At 44.8% G+C, this 18318-nt stretch overlaps 2 protein-coding genes across 2 annotated transcripts in view; one reads left to right on the forward strand and one right to left on the reverse strand.

Moving 5' to 3' along the window:
- The window catches only part of adgra3 (adhesion G protein-coupled receptor A3), a 28234-nt gene extending 22246 nt beyond the window's left edge, over positions 1–5988 (reverse strand). Inside the window, exon 1 of the mRNA XM_068588366.1 lies at positions 4976–5988. Within this exon, the coding sequence (XP_068444467.1) occupies positions 4976–5220 (245 nt within the window). The 5' untranslated portion in view covers positions 5221–5988. The remainder of the gene's footprint in view (positions 1–4975) is intronic.
- Positions 5989–7593: 1605 nt separating this feature from the next.
- Positions 7594–11002, forward strand: LOC137792457 (cytosolic beta-glucosidase). Its single transcript, XM_068588148.1, has 5 exons — positions 7594–7754; positions 8342–8566; positions 8703–9505; positions 10029–10152; positions 10800–11002. The coding sequence occupies exons 1-5, from the start codon at positions 7700–7702 to the stop codon at positions 11000–11002; spliced, it is 1410 nt and encodes a 469-aa protein (XP_068444249.1). The 5' UTR covers positions 7594–7699.
- The last annotated feature ends 7316 nt before the right edge of the window (positions 11003–18318 follow it).

The raw sequence follows: 18318 nt of genomic DNA on the forward strand, positions 1-18318 counted from the left end.
TTGAGCTCATAAAACCCCTTCGAGAGTGACTTCCTCGGAATATAGTGGATGGAAAAGTGGGCCTCAGTTCAGGTGGAAAAGGGAACTGGCCCAATGGCTGAGGTGCCGTGTCTTGCCAAGGTAATTCTTGTGGTTAACCAGCACTTTCTTGTTTCACTAATGATCCAAAGATGTTTCTGCAGTATTTGGAATTACTTTGAGAAGAGGCACCAAATGTAAAAAAAAATGTAAAAAACTACAACGAGGATTATTATAATTTATTTGGTTAATCACAGGTAAAAAAAAATGTAGAAAAAAAGGTCATACAAATTGTTGTTGCACCCTCAAACTTAAGGCCTTGTCATATCCTATTTCAACATCCAACAGTTCAGGCCATTCCAGCAAGGTATTCACCTTATAGCTCTATTGCTAAATGAGAAGGAAAAAAAAAGGATCCACTATGCCAACACCTGGATTAAAGCAGATGAGCAGTAGCGTTAACTTGACAGAAGGCACTGCACAGCCTTCCCTCACATCCACGCACTAAACTGAGCCGTTTGCCTGGGATTAATTGAGACTTGGAGCAACCTGGCAAAGTTAAACCTCAACAGGTCTGTGAAATGAAAGGCTTCGAACTGACTAAATGTGCAGCTGTCGGGGATTTTGCGAACAAACACTGCAGAACTACCATGAAAAAAATACCAGGAAGGTTCCTTTTTAGACCAATGGCTTGCCTGCAGAGCAACACGAGCAAATCCTCCGAGGACACGGATGACAGCAGGCACCTGTGTTCTAGTTACACAAACACGAAGGCTCCCAGCGTGACATAGTAGCCTTTTAATGTCGGGGAGAGCGAGCGCATGAAATGATTGACACGAGGACTCATCACGCATTCCAAACTCATGCGTCTGTGTTTACCATGCGACTTTTAAGATCTGCACGGCCCAAAGGGAAACCTCCGTGCGCGCTTCAAGTGCAGCCAAGTCTCGAGGAAACCAGATGACATTGTAGCCCTGAATGCCAGTTTGCTCCGCTGCGAAACGAGACCGTTTACTGCGCTCCGGCGAGTCCTCAAACTGTGGGTTCCTTTTCCTGCGGCGAGGGAGGAAATCCCTGCTTTCGTCCCGACATTAATCTTGCGCCGCTCCGCAGGGGCCCACAAACCAGGTGCGCTCGTTTGCACTGTCCGACCCAGGTGCTCCTGTGAAAGGATCCTGATTACACTAAACAAGACCTGGAAAGAAACCGGATCCGGGTGAGTGCGGAGAGCTTAAATACAGACGGGGGTATGTAGGCTGAAACTACAACATAGATAACGGAGACTACACAGACATAAACAACGCTCACGAACACACCCATGCAGACTGCTCACAGGGCCTGATTTATCCTCCCGTGTGAGGCAAAGGTCGAATTCATGCCCTCGTATTTTAGCCCAGGCCTCCACTAACACGGGAGGACAGGCCAGCTGTAAACACATTTGTGTCATTTCCTCTCGGATTACTTCGGCATGTGGTATCATTTGGAGAGCCCCAAACGCGGGGAATGCATCACTCTCGTTTTTCCCCTGGAGAGAAGCGTTCGTAGCAAGCCGGGAAACTAGTACCAGCGGTCATTAAAGTGTGGAAAAATAAAAGCTACCCTAACTGTGGAACGAATCGTGTGCAGATATAGGCATAGTTTCATTCGATTTAGCTAAAGCTTTTATCCAAAGCAACTTACAATAAGTGCATTCAACCATGAGTACAAACTCAGAACAACAAGAACCAAGACAAAGTAACAGTAAGTCACAGTAAGGCTCATTTTCTGGCCGTGGAGACAAAACAATCCTCCCAGTGGTTCAATAAAGCCGACAGAGTAGTTGAGGGATTTCTCAAAAGAAATCTGCTTCCAAATCAGTCATTTTTCATGTTCTCTTTTTTTAAGTCGGATCCAAATTTCTATTCAGTAGGATCCAGACTTCCGAAGAGCAAAACCGGAAATCCTAGGAACAAAGAAGAGAGGGGGGCAGTATGATGAATGGACTAGGTCTCTAATCACACCTCCTGTCGTTTGTGGCAAGGCCTTTAATTAACTCACGACAGAACAAGGCGTGGCAACACCCCGATTGAAAAACATCCATGTAACGACGGGACTATACTGAGAGCATCACATTAGAGGAATAACTTACAACTGAGTAACGGATTACTCGTCTGTGTCGGTTGTTATTTGGTGTCATGTTTTTAAAACTCTTGTCTGAAAAGAGGCCGGAATTGTAGTCGTACAAACTATTTATTACACATCCAAACATACGATTGAGTGAGGTCTTCCTGCTAACGCGAACAAAAATTAGGTGCCTGGGCCATTTAGATCCAGGTCTTTCATAGTCAGAGGACATGGCTACGGAAACCCAAAAGGACACGCTGTAGAGTCAGATTCTCCTTTTTTTAAAAAGCCATGAAAGCAAACCAAATCAACTTGAAATGTCATGAAACAAAAAACACAATCTTATATATTAAGGAGGAAAAAAGTCACGACATGGCCGAGCAAAAGGACAGCGCTAATGTTTATTCACTCACACTCGAGAAGTGGGAACAGCTACACGGGGAGGGGCCTGCTTTGGCTTAACAAGGAGAAATAATAGCCGTAATAACTTCCAAGCCTGAGGAAAAAGGTCTCTCTTTGGAGCCGAGACCTCTCCTTCAGTTCACCGCAGTCCTGACCAGCTGCACCTCGGCCACGGTCAACCCCGCCACCACAAGACAGTGGGGGCGGGGGGAGTCGTAAAACAGGACCACGAGACTTACTGAGAGGGCACCCTGGTTTTACAGGCCATGAATTAAAATCACGCAGAAACCGAGCAGTCCACATAAATTGCTGTGTTCATTGCCACTCGTGTCCGCGGGGAATTGCGAACAGAGCGCCTCTGGAAGAAGGCAGTGCTGTTGCTTTTCCTACACCGGGCGACAACAAAAGGGTCTACAAATACTAAAGTGGAGACTGGGAGGTAGTCCTGGAAGTCACACCGCTCTCCGTCTGTGCTCTCTAATTACATCTCTTTTTTTGTACTTTGCGGGCAATCATTGCAGTGCTTAAGGTCAATGCTAAATCCAGAGGAACCTGGAACATGGCACTTGTTGAGCCAGGTGCATGCTGACACATGCGCTCATTACTTCCCACTTTCACATACACTTAGGAGTACACTTCTTTATAGTACAGTGTACTAAAGTGTATAGTTTGCCTGAGCACTGTATTTTATATTATACATTGAATGTTTCTATTTCTTATTGTTCATCTAATGTATGCACCACCTGCCAAGACAAATTCCTCACATGGAAACATACCTGGCAATACATGGTTCTGATTCTTCGACTGTCTGCCAGCGTGGCGCACTTTATGCGTTGTTGGGACCGGTCAACTCAAAAGGTGTTGAGGCAAATGTGAAAGTGCAGCGTGATGCACTCCTAGTGGGACACGGATACTGTTCGGTAGAGACGAGGAAACTGCTTTTAAAAAGGACATTCTGGTGTTAAAGAGAGGCATTTAGTGTGTTTTATGGACAGGTCTATTTGACTTTAACTCACAGTTGAGGAGTTGCCAGGTGTTCAGCTCCACCCAGGCTCCACCATACTGGCCTAATTAGGATTTTTTTTTTCTCGGCTCCAGTAACTAATAAAAAATGACTGAAAACATAAACCCAAACGCCAAGCTTAACAACGCCTAGCCTACACAAACATGATATCCTCAGACAACGTGCTTTTGGATTTACACAATGTGTCTGCATTCCTATACTAAAATTGTGTCTTTCTGACAATAAATAGTGACTTGTGGGTTTCCGAGCTCAAGCCAGTCTCTGCAATTGTAGTCCAACACTGTCCAACAATCACTGCAAACCAGAATGTAGGAAAGCAGAACAAAGAATCTAAAAATGTTTACCTCAGGAAAGCGCTTCAAAGTAAAAGTACAGGTGAGTAAACGGGTTAAAACTTGCAAACTCACTTCACTTACCAGTCAAACCTATCCCTCTCTTTCATCCCCTGGAGTCTATTATTTGCTTTCTACTCCTGCACCCTGCCCTGGTATTCTCAGATTTCCCCCATCGCTCACCACCACCACAAAGCGAGTGCACTGGACGAACAGCATTGACTTTTCTGTTTCACTCCTTGTTTTGTGGCAATTGTTCTGTTCAACAGCGCTTCTCTGAATTAACCCCGGGCCTGACTTTAAAATCAGTCAGCGCAGTGAGATGTCATGACCTCAATCGACGAGGTCGTGAAAAAGTTTGGAAGGGGATTCCACTTGTATTTGAGTGTGTTGTGTGTGACAACATAAAACCACGAGTGTTGCTTCTGAAGTATTTTGTGAACTTTCTTTGGAACATTGGTGGTTTATTACCAATCAAAGACCAGCCTATAACTACATATAATGACCGACTACATGTTCAAGTGCACTTCTTGACATCTAAAAGATAGTGAAGTGTCTCGACAACAACAAAGCGCCACACAAACCAGATCTGACCCCAGCTGAGAGTTTACAGCTTAGCCAAGTGGGGGGGAAAGGAGGAAGAAGAAAAAAACAGCAGAAGGATTTACTAACCCAACAGCTAATGAGCTCTTTGCTCTATTAAAATGCCTTGGAGGTTTGGCCTGATAAGTGACTTGTGTGAGCACCGATTTAGTAGCCAGAATTCCTTCTTGTGTGAATCACCACTGTTAAGACAGGCGGTTACTATTACATAGGGTTTACACTTACACCATTAGCCCACAGTGTGCAGCTGTGAAAGACTGCTCTGTGGCTGACAACAAGAGCGCTTTTCAAGCTCTATTAGTCTTGGTTTCCTTATTTTAAACTACATATATAAAAACCGGATGATGCAAGTCATTCACACATGTACTATTACAACTCCAGAGTTGTAATAGTAGTGTAATAGTATCGCAAAGTACGCACAAGTCCCTGCAGTGACACCAGGAACATAACGTGACTACACAAGTTGCACACCCCTCTCCTCCTGCGTACTCACAGCGTGACTGTCCTGTTGGGGAAGGAGTCCGCGGGTAACACCTGATGGAGCCCCATGTTGCTGCAGACCACTTTCCTGTCGGAGGGCAGGCACTTCCCAGCGCTTTTGGAGCGCTCGTCGCAGGGTTTGCAGTCGGCCGATGATGCCGCCGAGCAGCCGCCGCCTCCGAGCAGCAGAATCCCGAACAACAACTGCAACAGATCCACCCTCATTTTCACACGCGGCTCGAAAAAACACGGCAGCATTTGCCCCCCCCCAAAAATAAATAAAAAGGGGAGTTGGGTGTGTTTTGATACGGGACAGCGAGGGGCCTTGTTATGAAAAGGACCCGGTCAAAGACAAAAAGGAGACCGTCGCCGGTATCTTGTTTGGCTCGAGCGAGCCTTCCTCCTCCATTTCTCGCACGGCTTCCCACCCTCTGACTCGACACGGCAGAGGTGTCCTCCTTTGTTCGCCACCCCACTCATTCATGAGTCCCTTTCCATCCCCGGCGCGCTGTGTCCTCCCCCCCGCGAGCTCTACGGTTGCACGTCGCCGGGTGTTCAATAACTTGTCCCGGTTGTTGAGGGGTTCTCTTTGTTGTCCGTGGGTCCGAGCTCCGCGGTGTCCTTCCTCCGCGGGGAGAGGCGGCTGCGGTAGTCCCGGGGTTATCCGCACGAGCTAACTTCGTGGAAACGCGACCAGGCCTTTTTTTTTAAATTCCCCCTTATTTCAGAATGCGTAAAGTTTCCCCAACAATAACGAGTAAACTTTTTTTCCAGTCTCTTCTTTTCCAGGGAGCGACAGGAAATTACTCCCACCCCCCCGCAAGAAAAAAAGGGAGAAAAAAACACGCTCCGACAACACTCCTCCTCCGCTCAAAGTGCGCTGCGTATGCTCCGGAAACTCAAAGTAAAAGTTCTATGTAGCCGAAAAAAGTTATCACGTCAGCGGTTGTTGTGTCTTTTTGTTGTTGTTTAGCTCCACTGAGTCTTTGGGAAGTATTCAACACCAGCTCTCTGTCCATTGAGAAGTCCTCCTCCTCCCACGGCTCTGCCCCGGGCTCCACCATTGTCAAGTCCCTCGGGATTCAAGTCGTATCCGGTCCGCATTTCAGAATAAAAGCTTTTTTCTTTTTTAAATCTGTTCAGTTCCACATGTAGGGGCTACCCTCTCAAGCTTCAGTAGTGGAAAGTAACATTAAGTACTAAAGCCTATAATATATATATATATATATATATATATATATATATATATATATATATATATATATATATATATATATATATATATATATATATCAACTTTGCAGAAGACACAAATAATTAGACAATTAAATAAGTAAAACATCTACATTATAGTTCCTCTTTTATGTAACCATGACATTAAAATGCAAAAAATACATAGCATACGTGAAAAGTAATCCAGACAAATTCATCTTATTATAGTCCAGCATTCTTCTTCCACCCCATGGACTTCTCTGTTTGTGCCTCAAAACAAGTTCAGTCTGCACAATAGCCACAAAAGACAAAGTCACAAAAATCCCATTCTTGCAGCTATATGAGGAACTATGTAAAGCTGGCAAAGAAGTGTTTGCCCTTTGGCAAACAATCCATTTTCTTTGTTATGACCAGGTTGAGTGAGTCCCTTCAGTCTATAGAAAACTGGATCAGAGGATGGCATTGAATGTATCAGGACAGAGAACATACCTTCAGGCCATTATGATTTCACCTCCAAAGGTCTATTTCTTTTCAGAACATTGACAAGAGCCAAGAGGCGGGTTTAGTCTGCATACAGGACGTCACATTATTCTCATGCAGCCAAACAAAGTGGATTTCAGTTTATTAAATGTATAAAATGTCCACTGTCGACCCAACATATATATGCCGATAACCTCATTCAATTTATAGATCTCCAGAAATAAAGTTACGATCTAACATTATTCAGCAGAGAAGGGGTATGTTATTGCCAGCAGATAATCCCCCCATCCCCTCCCTCAGGTGAGTGTTACATGTATGAAATCCAGACTGTCCTTTCAAAAGAGCACAAATAACATGAGCTGGCAGCAGGTTTCTCAGACCTTTAGGCACTTTCAGATCAAACATCAGGTAATATGTTGTAGATCTAATGCCACATAATAATGCACGCCCCTATTAAGTTCCTTTTCAGACACTTTTGGATCAAACACTGTTTCATCATCAAACATCATTCATCATTATCACCATTGATGAAAGCCACTGAGAAGATTATAGCGTTTTTAAAACGCACTGTGTGATATAAATCATACGGCTTTTCGCTTTAGACTGCGCGCGCTCCCTCAAACAGGCGCGCAGTCACAGAACTTTGATGCTTTCAAGTGCTCCTCGGAAGATTTATAGCTCCCCAAGTCGTTAACACAACTTTTAAAGGAATATCGAAATTCCGACCCCAGTAACTGACGTGCATTTGGCTGATTTTATTTACCCACAGTATTTAAGTGGCACTGAACGGCCAGAAGGAAGCAAAGGAAAAGCCTCGGCTCGTAAATCATGCTGTACGTGACACACCGGTACGCCCCCTGAACGTCCCACGCACACCGGAGTTGTTCCTGGTCGCGCGGCTGCTTTGTTATCTGCACGGAAACCAGAATAACTACGAAAACCAGTTTAAATGTATGATTCCTATGAGACATTTACATCAGAAAAAAACAAACGCAGATAGTAAGACATAAGAACCGCTTTCATTCCTGTATCCGAAACAAAAAACATGTTCCCACGAGACTTTGCGTGGGGAGCGGGAACCGCCGCCTATCAAATAGAAGGTAGGTGAACACAACCACGAGATTTGTGAAGCGGACGCAATATTGGAAACACTCGCGTTGAGACTTGAATAAACGTTTTAATTAATTGTTCTTTAATGAATATGCAAACGTGCTCGTCCTTGCTATCACATTTAGTATGTCAAGAAAGTCTGTAACGTCACCAACTAACTCTGCCCTGGTTTGTGTTATAACTATTGGGAGATAGCGTAAACGTTATCTAGTATATTTATAATAAAGTCCAATATGTGTAACGATGATTTAAAAAATAGCCATTGGATCTCGTTACAATAGATTGCACAGTTTTTTTTTATGATATTGCATCTACTCCCTATGGATGGCACACACCAGGATACAAAGGTCACAAAAGGTCATGGGCATTAAATATATGGACTACGCAGTTAATGAACCAAATGAACTAGCTCTCAGGTGACCCCGATGTAAAAACTGATACACAAATCTGCACGAGGACAGTCAGTGAAATCCTCAGACACAAGTCCCAACAGAAACATTACTGTGATTTGTTTTTTCTTTTGTCGGCGTCCTACATACTTTTATCAAATGAAACAACTCTCCGTGTGCACATTGAGGTGGCTGGCAGGCAGACGGCAAGGGACCAAGTATCTGGGACACATTTTGTCACGAGAAAGGCAGAGTGTTTGGGGAGCAGAATGGAGATGAGGCCTGCAACAGCTACGAGCTGTGGGAGAAGGACCTGGAGTGTATCCAGCAGCTTGGACTGACACACTATCGTCTGTCTCTCTCCTGGGCCCGCCTCCTGCCTGATGGGACGACGCGACATGTCAATCAAAAAGGTATTTCCATATCCCCTTCAGACTCATGACAAATTGGGATCCAAAGCAACACAATGGCTCATTTGATTCTAATAGATGGTCGTATTGCTGTTTTACCTCGTCCCTCCTTACCAACCGCACTGGATGTGTCCAACAGGTGTACAGTACTACAAGAAGGTGCTCGATGATTTGCTGGCCTGCAGTGTATCACCGATGGTGACGCTTTACCACTTCGACCTGCCTCAAGCTCTCCAAGATCATGGGGGCTGGAAATCAGCGTCTACGGCCACCCTGTTTGACCACTACGCACAGTTTTGTTTCCAAACATTTGGCGACCGCGTAAAACTTTGGATCACTATCAACGAGCCCTACGTGTGCGCCAAACTGGGCCACGAAGACGGCATCCACGCGCCAGGGTTAAAAGAACCGGGGGTCGCCGCCTACCTCGTGGGCCACAACATGCTGCGTGCCCACGCCATGGCCTGGCACAGCTACAACTCCTTCTACCGGACAGCGCAGAAGGGCGCTGTGTCCCTGGCCATCAACAGCGACTGGCTCGAGCCCTCGGACGCAGGTCGCGCCGAGGATATCGCCGCCACTGAACGCCAACTTGCGTTCACCCTGGGGTGGTTCGCCTGGCCCGTGTTTGTCACCGGAGATTATCCAGAAGCGATGAGATCTGCCGTCGACGCTCGGAGCAAGGAGCTGGGATACGACGGTGGCTCGAGGCTGCCCAGTTTCTCAAGGGATGAGCCTGCCGTTTTGGGAACAGCTGACTTCTTCGCGTTGAACTACTATACGTCTCGCAAAGTCACGCCGGGGGGAGGCCGAGGAGAGAAGTTGTGTCTGACGAGCGACAAAGGTGTGCGAGACATTGTGGATCCGTCCTGGCCTATCTGTGGCGTGTCCTGGCTCGCCGTAGTGCCTGGTGGCTTAAGGAAACTTCTCAAGTACATCAAGGTAAAACTACAACTCCTGGTCCCTCCTTTGGCGTCATTTTCTGTTTAATCCCCCTCAGTCTAAATCACTCCAAAGTGTCTCCAAAGAAGGCCCGGACACATCCTTTATTTTGAGTGTCAACTCAATCAGCTGAAATGGGAAGTCATTTTTCTTCTTTCTCTTGGCATCAAACTGAATTGACCTACAAGAAGACAAATCGCCTTCAACCAAACGAGTAGAACACCCTGACATTTGTTTAGTGTCTTGCTATTGATTTTGTATGCGGTAATCTCCTTTTAACACCTCCAGAAACACATTGATGCTTCATTAGTGCTGTCACATTGAATGAAACAGTTACTTTGCTGAAAGTGTTTGCAATTGCAATTTCCTGCTGTTGTGCCTTGTCACAGGCCATTAGTTTGAGCTTGGCACCGTTGAAATGCAGCTAAACGGCACACTGTAGACCAATCTGTCTCTCCCTGGAAAGTCTGACAGCTGAGATGCCTTGTTTGACAATAATATTTGCCCCATAATGACTTTCCAGGACACATTCAACAACCCAGCAGTCTACATTACTGAGAATGGCTTCTCTCAGGTGGGGCAGCTGCAGATTGAGGATGTCCAGCGCTCAGAGTTTTACAAGGACACCATCCTGGAAGTGGCCAAAGGTAATAGTTGGTAGATCTGCTCGGCAAATGAGCAAATTGCCATGAGCAGAGAGGAGTGGAAGATCAAATGTGGTCTGTTTACACCTTCACGTCTTGCAATTTGGGATTAATGTGCCACAAATCTCACAAAAAGTGGTCGCTGTTGCACCAAGAAAATCAAACAAGAATAATTTATTCTTGTTTTATTTTGCACGTGAAGGACAAAACCAGCACTTCTGCATATGGACAGTGTCTCATCATTTTTGGGTTCAAGGTTATTTACATACATCACGAAAAAGATTTAATTAAAAAAAGGCCGAAAAAATACTATGGCGCAAAAAAAAAAACAACCACCTGGATTTGAGAAATCAATATTTTTATTCATTATTTATCTTCCTACACAAAGGAGTTCATGTCTAAATGCAGAATTGTTTGTTTTAGCACCCCCATGTGGTCAATCTGCGCATGCGTCGTTGGAAGGAGTACGTAAAGTCGTAGTTATTAAAGGCGAGATTCAGAGAAAACGATAATTATTTTAGCCCCTCTGTTTAGGTTACACATTAATACATCTTACACATACATATAAAAACGATATACTTGTGTTTTTAAAACACTTGAATGAACTGCTTTCACACAAAATAGTGTTAACTCCTTGTGTTCGTTCATAGCGATACAAGAAGATGGGGTCGACGTTCGGGGATATTTCGCCTGGTCACTGCTGGACAACTTTGAATGGGCTGATGGATTCAGTGTTCGCTTTGGATTGTTCCACGTGGACTTCACGGACGCAAAGCGAAGCCGAACCATATATCAGTCTGGACGGGAGTATGCAAAGATGATCTCAAAGTACAAAGGTGATCAATCCAAATGAGAAAACTGAATAATTACAAAGGACAATTCTCACTTATACAATTTTCTTTTTTGTCTGACTCACACATTCATGCAAATTAAATGAGTCAACCAACCAGGCTTCATTTCATTGGAGATCCAGAATTGAACACACCGCTATTGTCTCTGAATTTCTTTTCATTTTAGAAAATGCTCAGGGTCATTAATAGAAAATCTGACTTCAGCAGGGGACGTGAGGACAAGTTGATTCAGTGGGATTTTAATTAGTATTCTACCCTGCCCAGTCAGTCTGTACTGGGAGGTTCATGGAGGGAGGAGAGCTCCTCAGTCAGACTGTGGGCCCAAGCTGCTGCAGGAGGATGCGTATGAATTGTATTTTCAGCAATTGATAGCAATAAGAGAGTTAATCTTGAGTGACATGATGATTATGTGTCTCAGTCCATGCTCAGAGGATGGATTATCTCGAAGGTCTTATCCGAAAAATCTACGAGTGAGTGTGTCTTTTGATATGCAGCCATCGTGCGTTGTACTCTGGAAGATTCCATACAAACAGATGTTTGTTTGTTTGCAGTTTTATAGTATTTGAAGTACGAGAGAGAAAAAAAATGACACAGACAATTTGGCCTTCCTTTGTACATTGGACACAAAAGCGTACCACGTCATCCTTCGCATTGGAATAAAAAAAACCCTCCAAAAAGTCATCGTCATAATGCCGCCAGGCTGCATGAAGCACACTCCAGCAGACTCAGAAGGGATGCCAGCTGAAAGCAACAGATGTCCTGCCACAGGAAGAGAGTGTAATGCCATTTGTGTTCCCCGGACAGCTGTGCGAACTCTACTTAAAGAAAGAAAAGAGTGAAGGCGAAAAGCCTCCCAAAGGCCTTCTGTGGATTCGTTGTGCAGGCCGTGGTTAAGGTAGGATTGTTTATATGGGGTGAACGATGCACTGTGGATTCACAAGGCTGTGAGCCATATTGAGCATGTGACACGTAGAGTGGACGGGTCTCAAAGACGACAGGATACTGTCTCGTTTCTGAGGTTTAGGTTCATGAAATGCCAATTTAAAAATCAACTGCAATTGCGAATATCAGTATACTGCGACGATGCAGGGGCTGGGTTGAGCAGTTTGACGGCACCAGTTTGTTAGCCTACAGTGCCACCTTGTGGTATTAAAGGGAACCACTGCTTTAAATACCACGGCCCAGTGTGTGCTGTGCTGCGCTTCACAATATGGTGTCACACGTGTGCTGCTTTGATTAATAAAATGCATCCTGTTGGTGTAACAATAAACAACTAAAGCCTCTCCCTAACCACAATACATCATAGATTTAACACAATTAATATGTATGCTCCGATGTGAAGGAAAATGTCATTTATATTCTGTGTTGGGAGACTTTGTTTGCATTAATAAGCATGGTGTATCGTGACATCCAGTTGGCTGTGCATACTGTTTTCAACAGATGTGAGTAATACCCTTGTGGCCCTCCTCCATCTATGTCAAGCAGAGTGAGATTCTCCTTTGTCTTATGATGAATAACAAGCTATTGTGGAAACATGAATAATGCCACCGCCGCTCACATTAGAACTCTTTTTCCGGCTGCTTTGAACACAAAGTTGAACCACATCTCGCACTATTTCAATGCTAATGAAGTTCATCTCATATCTGCGGCTCCGTCAGAAGCTGCTGGCGAGCTTTGAATCTCAGCGGAGTGACGGCGACAGACCACGGAGCTCCAAACATTTACTAAACAGATGTAATATGCAGCTCGTCCGGTGGGATCACTGGTGGGAAAACACATGCGTGAAAAAAAAAAGAAAGAAATCAAGCAATGTCTTAATAAAGACTTCAAGAGTTTGTCGTCAAAAGTAAAAGCAGCAATTCAAAATGCTCCTACCTGAGACAGAGACAGAATTATAACTAAAGCAGGTCATGTTTCCGATGGGAAACTGAATTCTCAGCTGGGTTGATTAGTAATTCCATCAACTGTCTCGCAGTATTGATGGATTCAATCTTCCTCCAGAGGTAGCTGCATGGGTGAACGAAGCACCACTGCAGCTGAATTGATTGAATGAAATATGAGCAAGAAGTTACTCCTGAATGTTGGAGTCAGTCGTTTGTGGGGGGCTGAGGAATAATATGTGCCTATTGCAGGTTGGAAAGCTTAAAACATTAATTAGCATTTAAATAATTCACTCCTCCGGTCTCTTTAATAGCCCAACAACGAATATTCAACTTCAATTCATTACAGAGGGCAGAATTTATTCTGATTAGGCCGTGATGTAGAAAGTCACCAGAAACCATTTCTAAATGTGCTTTCCAATTAAGCGCCAAATATATCATGTGTATAGATAAGTTGCTTTTGACAATGAATTAGTACGTTTAATTGTAACATTCAATCACATTCACTGGCGGAGATTTACCCCCGAGGAAAACTCTGGCAAATTACCAAGAGAGGCCCATTTGTATTTGACCAAACTTAACTGATTGTGTTTTTTGACAGACTCTATGAAATATTCAAGAACTGGGGAAATTCATTTACTTATTATAAATTAACTAAATAATTTAGCTGCTGATTAGTTATCTTCACTGTGAATTAAAAGCACAATCTCGTGTATCGGCGCAGTGCTTACAGGTGCAAAGGGTATGACTTCTGGCAAATAATTACTTTTTTCTATTTACCGATTACCCTCATATGCATATTCCCTGGAGAAATTGTATAATTAGATTGTTGCTTCAATATCAAGATGAAGACGCATCAGCCACTCCCTTCCTCTGGAGCGCAGATACTATCTCCTTCTTCCCTTTTCCTCTTCCCCTCTGCCTGGGTCTCTCAGTCAGCTGGCGAGGGACCCGCGAGAGCCCGAACCACCACTCAGCCTGCCTTCTGTCTTTTTCTGTTTCTCTCTTGCTCTTTTTCACTCACTCTCTGTAGCTCATCATCTTCCCCTCTCCTAATCGCATTGCTCATTTTCCATTGACAAGAAAGAAGAAAAAAAAAAAGGGGAGAAAAAAAAACAGCACAAACTTTCTAAATCCCATTGACCTACTTCGCCAGACATTTCACTGGGAATTCATATTAGTGCAAAAGAGTTAGAAGAAGAAATGTTTTCTCATTTCAACCCCCATCTTCCTCGCAAACCCCCTCCTTCTCTTTCTCTTTCAGCTGGAAGCCATTTCCCTCACATCCCGCATTTGATCCTGTATGACCACCACAGTGCATTATACAAGTGGATAAACGCCTTACCGTGGCATAACCACCACTTCGGAGCTCTGCTGCCACTTTTGACAGTGGCATAAGAAGCATGACGGCGGCGCTATAAAAAGCACTTTGGAAGACCTCGCCCTTTGATTGATGAATTGGGCGGCGCAGACAAGATTGAGGGGGATGAATATTGCTAGGCCTTGAAGACAGGAAGTGGAATTATGACGGACCCATACAGAGAACTAAAGCGGCGAGACGGAGAGAGAATAAAAAGAGAGAAAGGCAATTCAAATCTTTTTCTTTCAAGTCCCTCCCTGAGGGACTGCAGATGACCCTGCTAACGACTGTTGAAATTCTGACTCCCTTGAGTGGGATGGCACCGCGTGATGGGAGGGGGTTCGCGGACCTGCCTGAAAAATTGAAAGCTTCTAGAATATTCAGCTAACCCTGTGCGCTCGGTTGGGGGTGGCAATCGGGGGGGTGGGGGGGGGGTGCATGCAGAGATTGGTATTCAGGGTCTGTGTGTGTGTGTGTGTGGTGGGTAAGCCCAATGGTGGTGGCAAGAGAGAATCCCCCCCTGTGTGTGCCTGTGTGTGTGTGTGTGTGTGTGTGTGTGTGTGTGTGTGTGTGTGTGTGTGTGTGTGTGTGTGTGTGTGTGGTGGCCAATGAGCCGAGAGCCTTGTCTCATGGAAACAGTGGTAGGAGTGTGAGTGAACATAGTGGGAAGGGAAAGAGACAATTTGTGGAACCTTTAGAAGCAAAGGGAATATTACTGCGATAGCGGTGTAGTTAACGGACCTGCATCCAAGCAGAGAGACTAATGACGTGGATATAACCTCATGCTACCAATATGCAGGCACAACGTCATCAACAAAGAAAGGGAGAAATTCATCCGCTTCAAAACCTCCTCTGAAACTTTGGAGACAGAAAAGGGTTACCTGTCTGAAAGCAACACCGGGGACCACTTATGTTTTACCTCGGCCTTCCGTTTCTTCAGTCAAAAGTTTCAGGGGGAGGAACCTGCTGCTTACTTTCGTAGTCCAATTAGTAATAACAATACTGCGCAAATAATTTGCTGAGATATGGAAACGCACCAATATCCTTAAAAATGGTATCCAAAAGGGTCAGAAACACAAGCGGTCAGACGATCAAACGGAGGCGGTGCTCAACGCTGTTGGTGCTGAATTTCATGTGTGGACATTTAAAGTTACGAGCAATCACGGTAATGACGTCAATGAATAGCCTAAATCAGACGATGTAGTCGTTCAGTGATATCTTGCTATAAAAACCCCGGGTCCTCTTTGTCTGAGACCAAGAAGGATCTTGAGCCCCACATCAACCCTGGTTCCATTGAAACAACTTGACTTTCTTGGCCTCACATTATCATAACCAATCGAATAGGAAAGTAATTAGGGCCATCAATCTGAAAATAACTTGTATAAAACTTCCTTCAACTGTTCAGCGACAGTATTGTTCCATGCTTCATTACTTCACAGTCCGTTTACAGTTGAGAAGTTTGAAGATACTCTCCAGGTATCTCCCGTAACCACAGGTGGTTCTTATGGTAAACTCCGCAGCTCATCTTTGATTAACTGAAGACGCTTTAGGTGGAGGCCATTTCAAGAGAGAGCGGACACACGGGGTTCAGAGCAACAGTGCGAGCGCACTAATTAACTCTAAGTGTTGTAAGACATGCTCCCTTCTCACCCGTGTTGTCACTCAGGGTTTTGAGTGGCGCTAATGAGAGAATTATCTAGCCTCGGACCCTGGTAATGCATTCAAATGAACACCAGCTGACCTGACCTATGAGATGGCTTTTTAATCTCACTACTTAATACCAATCAGACCTGCGTTCTCATGTGCCTACACTGTGAGGGCCCTCTGATCCAAATGCCGCCAACCTTTTTTTTCCTTTTCCCCCCACTGTTGATCTAAGGGAGAGTGTTAATTGTCTTGGATGGCTCAAGGGCTTCCGCTGATATTATGCAGGGAACCTCAGGTGTGCCGGATAAAACAGGTGGTTATGGCTTCTAAAGTGTTTGCAGGGCGTCAAAGTGAAAGTGTTTTGAGTGTATGCTTGTGTGTGCGTGTAAGCCCCTTATCATGAGAACCCAGTTGAGGATTAAGAGGGTTAATAAGGTCATGCGTTTGCAACAAAAATCTGTGACATACAATAGAGCTTTGGCATTGTTGGATTACCATAATCATCATCCTTTGGTGCCCAAACCTGTGACTCAATTGTTGTGCTCATAGTGTTTCCAGATACAAAACAAACGTTCTACAGGGGGGCGGGTTGAGGGAATTTAATAATTACCTGCTGGTATTACCAATTTAAGCATTTATACTTCAGCAAGTAAGCCTGTGTTTCAAATTGGATCAAGGTATTTCTGGTTTGTCGTCTAGCGAGCTTAACTGTGATAGTTTGTTTCAGCCAGACAGCCCAGAACTTGTGGGCAACATGAGCAATAAGCCCTTTCAAGTGTTTGGGCTGTTGCCGTTTTTGTTTTGCCAAGTGCTCGAGGTAACAAATAGCAGATCAGCCAGGGTTCAAGGCTGCCCGCGAAATGGCTGGTGCGTTTCAATGCCTTTTGGGGAGAGAGACTATTATTGTTATAAATCTCGCGGCGTACTCGGAGCGTGTACGTTTGAGCAAATGTGTTTGTGGGTGCCAGGGAGGCGAACGCAAGCTCGGGTACAACATCTGCTTGTGTAAACTCGCGAATGGAGGTTTAAGAAGGCAAGTGCACCCTCCTAGCCTGCAACCATCCCACTCTTGCAGCAGGCAGAAGTGTGTGAGGGTAGGGAGGAAAAGACTATTGATGAGTCTAATATGCAAGGTCTTTCCACCTCCCTGAAGTCATTAGAATCTATATTCTTATATTGTTCACAAGCAGTTAGGATTTGCTTGAATGGGGCCAAATTAAAAGGGATTTAATAGGATTTGCTTATTGCTGATTCGAGGAGGCGGTTGCGATACCTTTGGTAGCAATCTCACTCTGCAATGTATATATTTCTAGTTGTAGTATTGAATGAGGAGTAAGCCCTTCAGAGTGCTGTCATCAGGAAGAACGTGGTGAAAGATCTTCTGTTGAAACTGCAATGATGACTGGATTAGGCACATCATTATGCGGCTTCATTCGGTTCCCTATTCCATAGATGTACAGTATCCTCATTTCAAATACTTTGGATCAATGCAGACAGTATTCTGACTGCTCTGCGAGCGCGATCAAACCTATTGTCAGAATATTGCTCTAATTACATCGTGTGAAAAGTTTTGTAGCGATGACTTGCGCAGACACGTACACGCAGTATTCAATTACCCGCTACTAGGTTGGATGCATTGTACAGCGCATCTTTACATGCGGCTGGTTGACAGCTAATTGTACAGCGGACAATAAAGATCAGCCGGCGTGTTGTGTCACGCAAAGTTGCAGCTTTTGTCTCTCTATCTCAGCCCACAGGCCCATTGTCATGCAGGCACTCAGGTAACGGGCCCAGTCGTCACTCATCTGCCTGACGGCCGCCGCTATCTGCCCTGGCGGTGACTGATGACGGGAGTGTGTGTGTGTGTGTGTGTTAGTACCAGGCAGTGTGTTGTACCGAAGGGGGCGGCAGGTAGGGAGGCGAGATAGATACCACCCTGACTGCGGGCTGGGTTAGAGGCCAGTGGGCAGTGCTGATCATCACTGACCATGCCTGTGGGTAATTCAGGGGCTAAACAGTGTTGGTGAGATGGATCAGTTGTCACATGGACGGAATGACACTGAGAAGAAAGTTAGAGTCGGCAGGTTGTTGGCACAGTGGAGCCGAGTGGCATCGGTGACCAGTATGTGATAGATTTTTCGTCCCTGCCCGTCAGACAGCCTGCGTCCGCCACTGAATAGAATTAACACATTTTTACAGGGAAGATGACAAAATGAAGTTGATGACAAAACCGAATTGAAGAAAATGTGAAAGTCTGCCTTGGTGTTGCGTTTACTTGCATGGCGGCGAAGCCTTCAGTCTTTATTTTCCCAACAGTCAAGAATATAAAAAAACTGTTTTTGATTAGATAATCATTTGAAGGAGATCGAGTAAGTCTGGATCCCTGAATGTCAAATAGCTCCATTAGTGCCCGCATGTGCATCCCATGTGT

The sequence above is a fragment of the Clinocottus analis genome, unplaced genomic scaffold, assembly GCF_023055335.1.
Source record: "Clinocottus analis isolate CAN_PGR_092001 unplaced genomic scaffold, fCliAna1.0.p SCAF_21, whole genome shotgun sequence".
In the NCBI taxonomy this organism is placed as follows: domain Eukaryota; kingdom Metazoa; phylum Chordata; class Actinopteri; order Perciformes; family Cottidae; genus Clinocottus; species Clinocottus analis.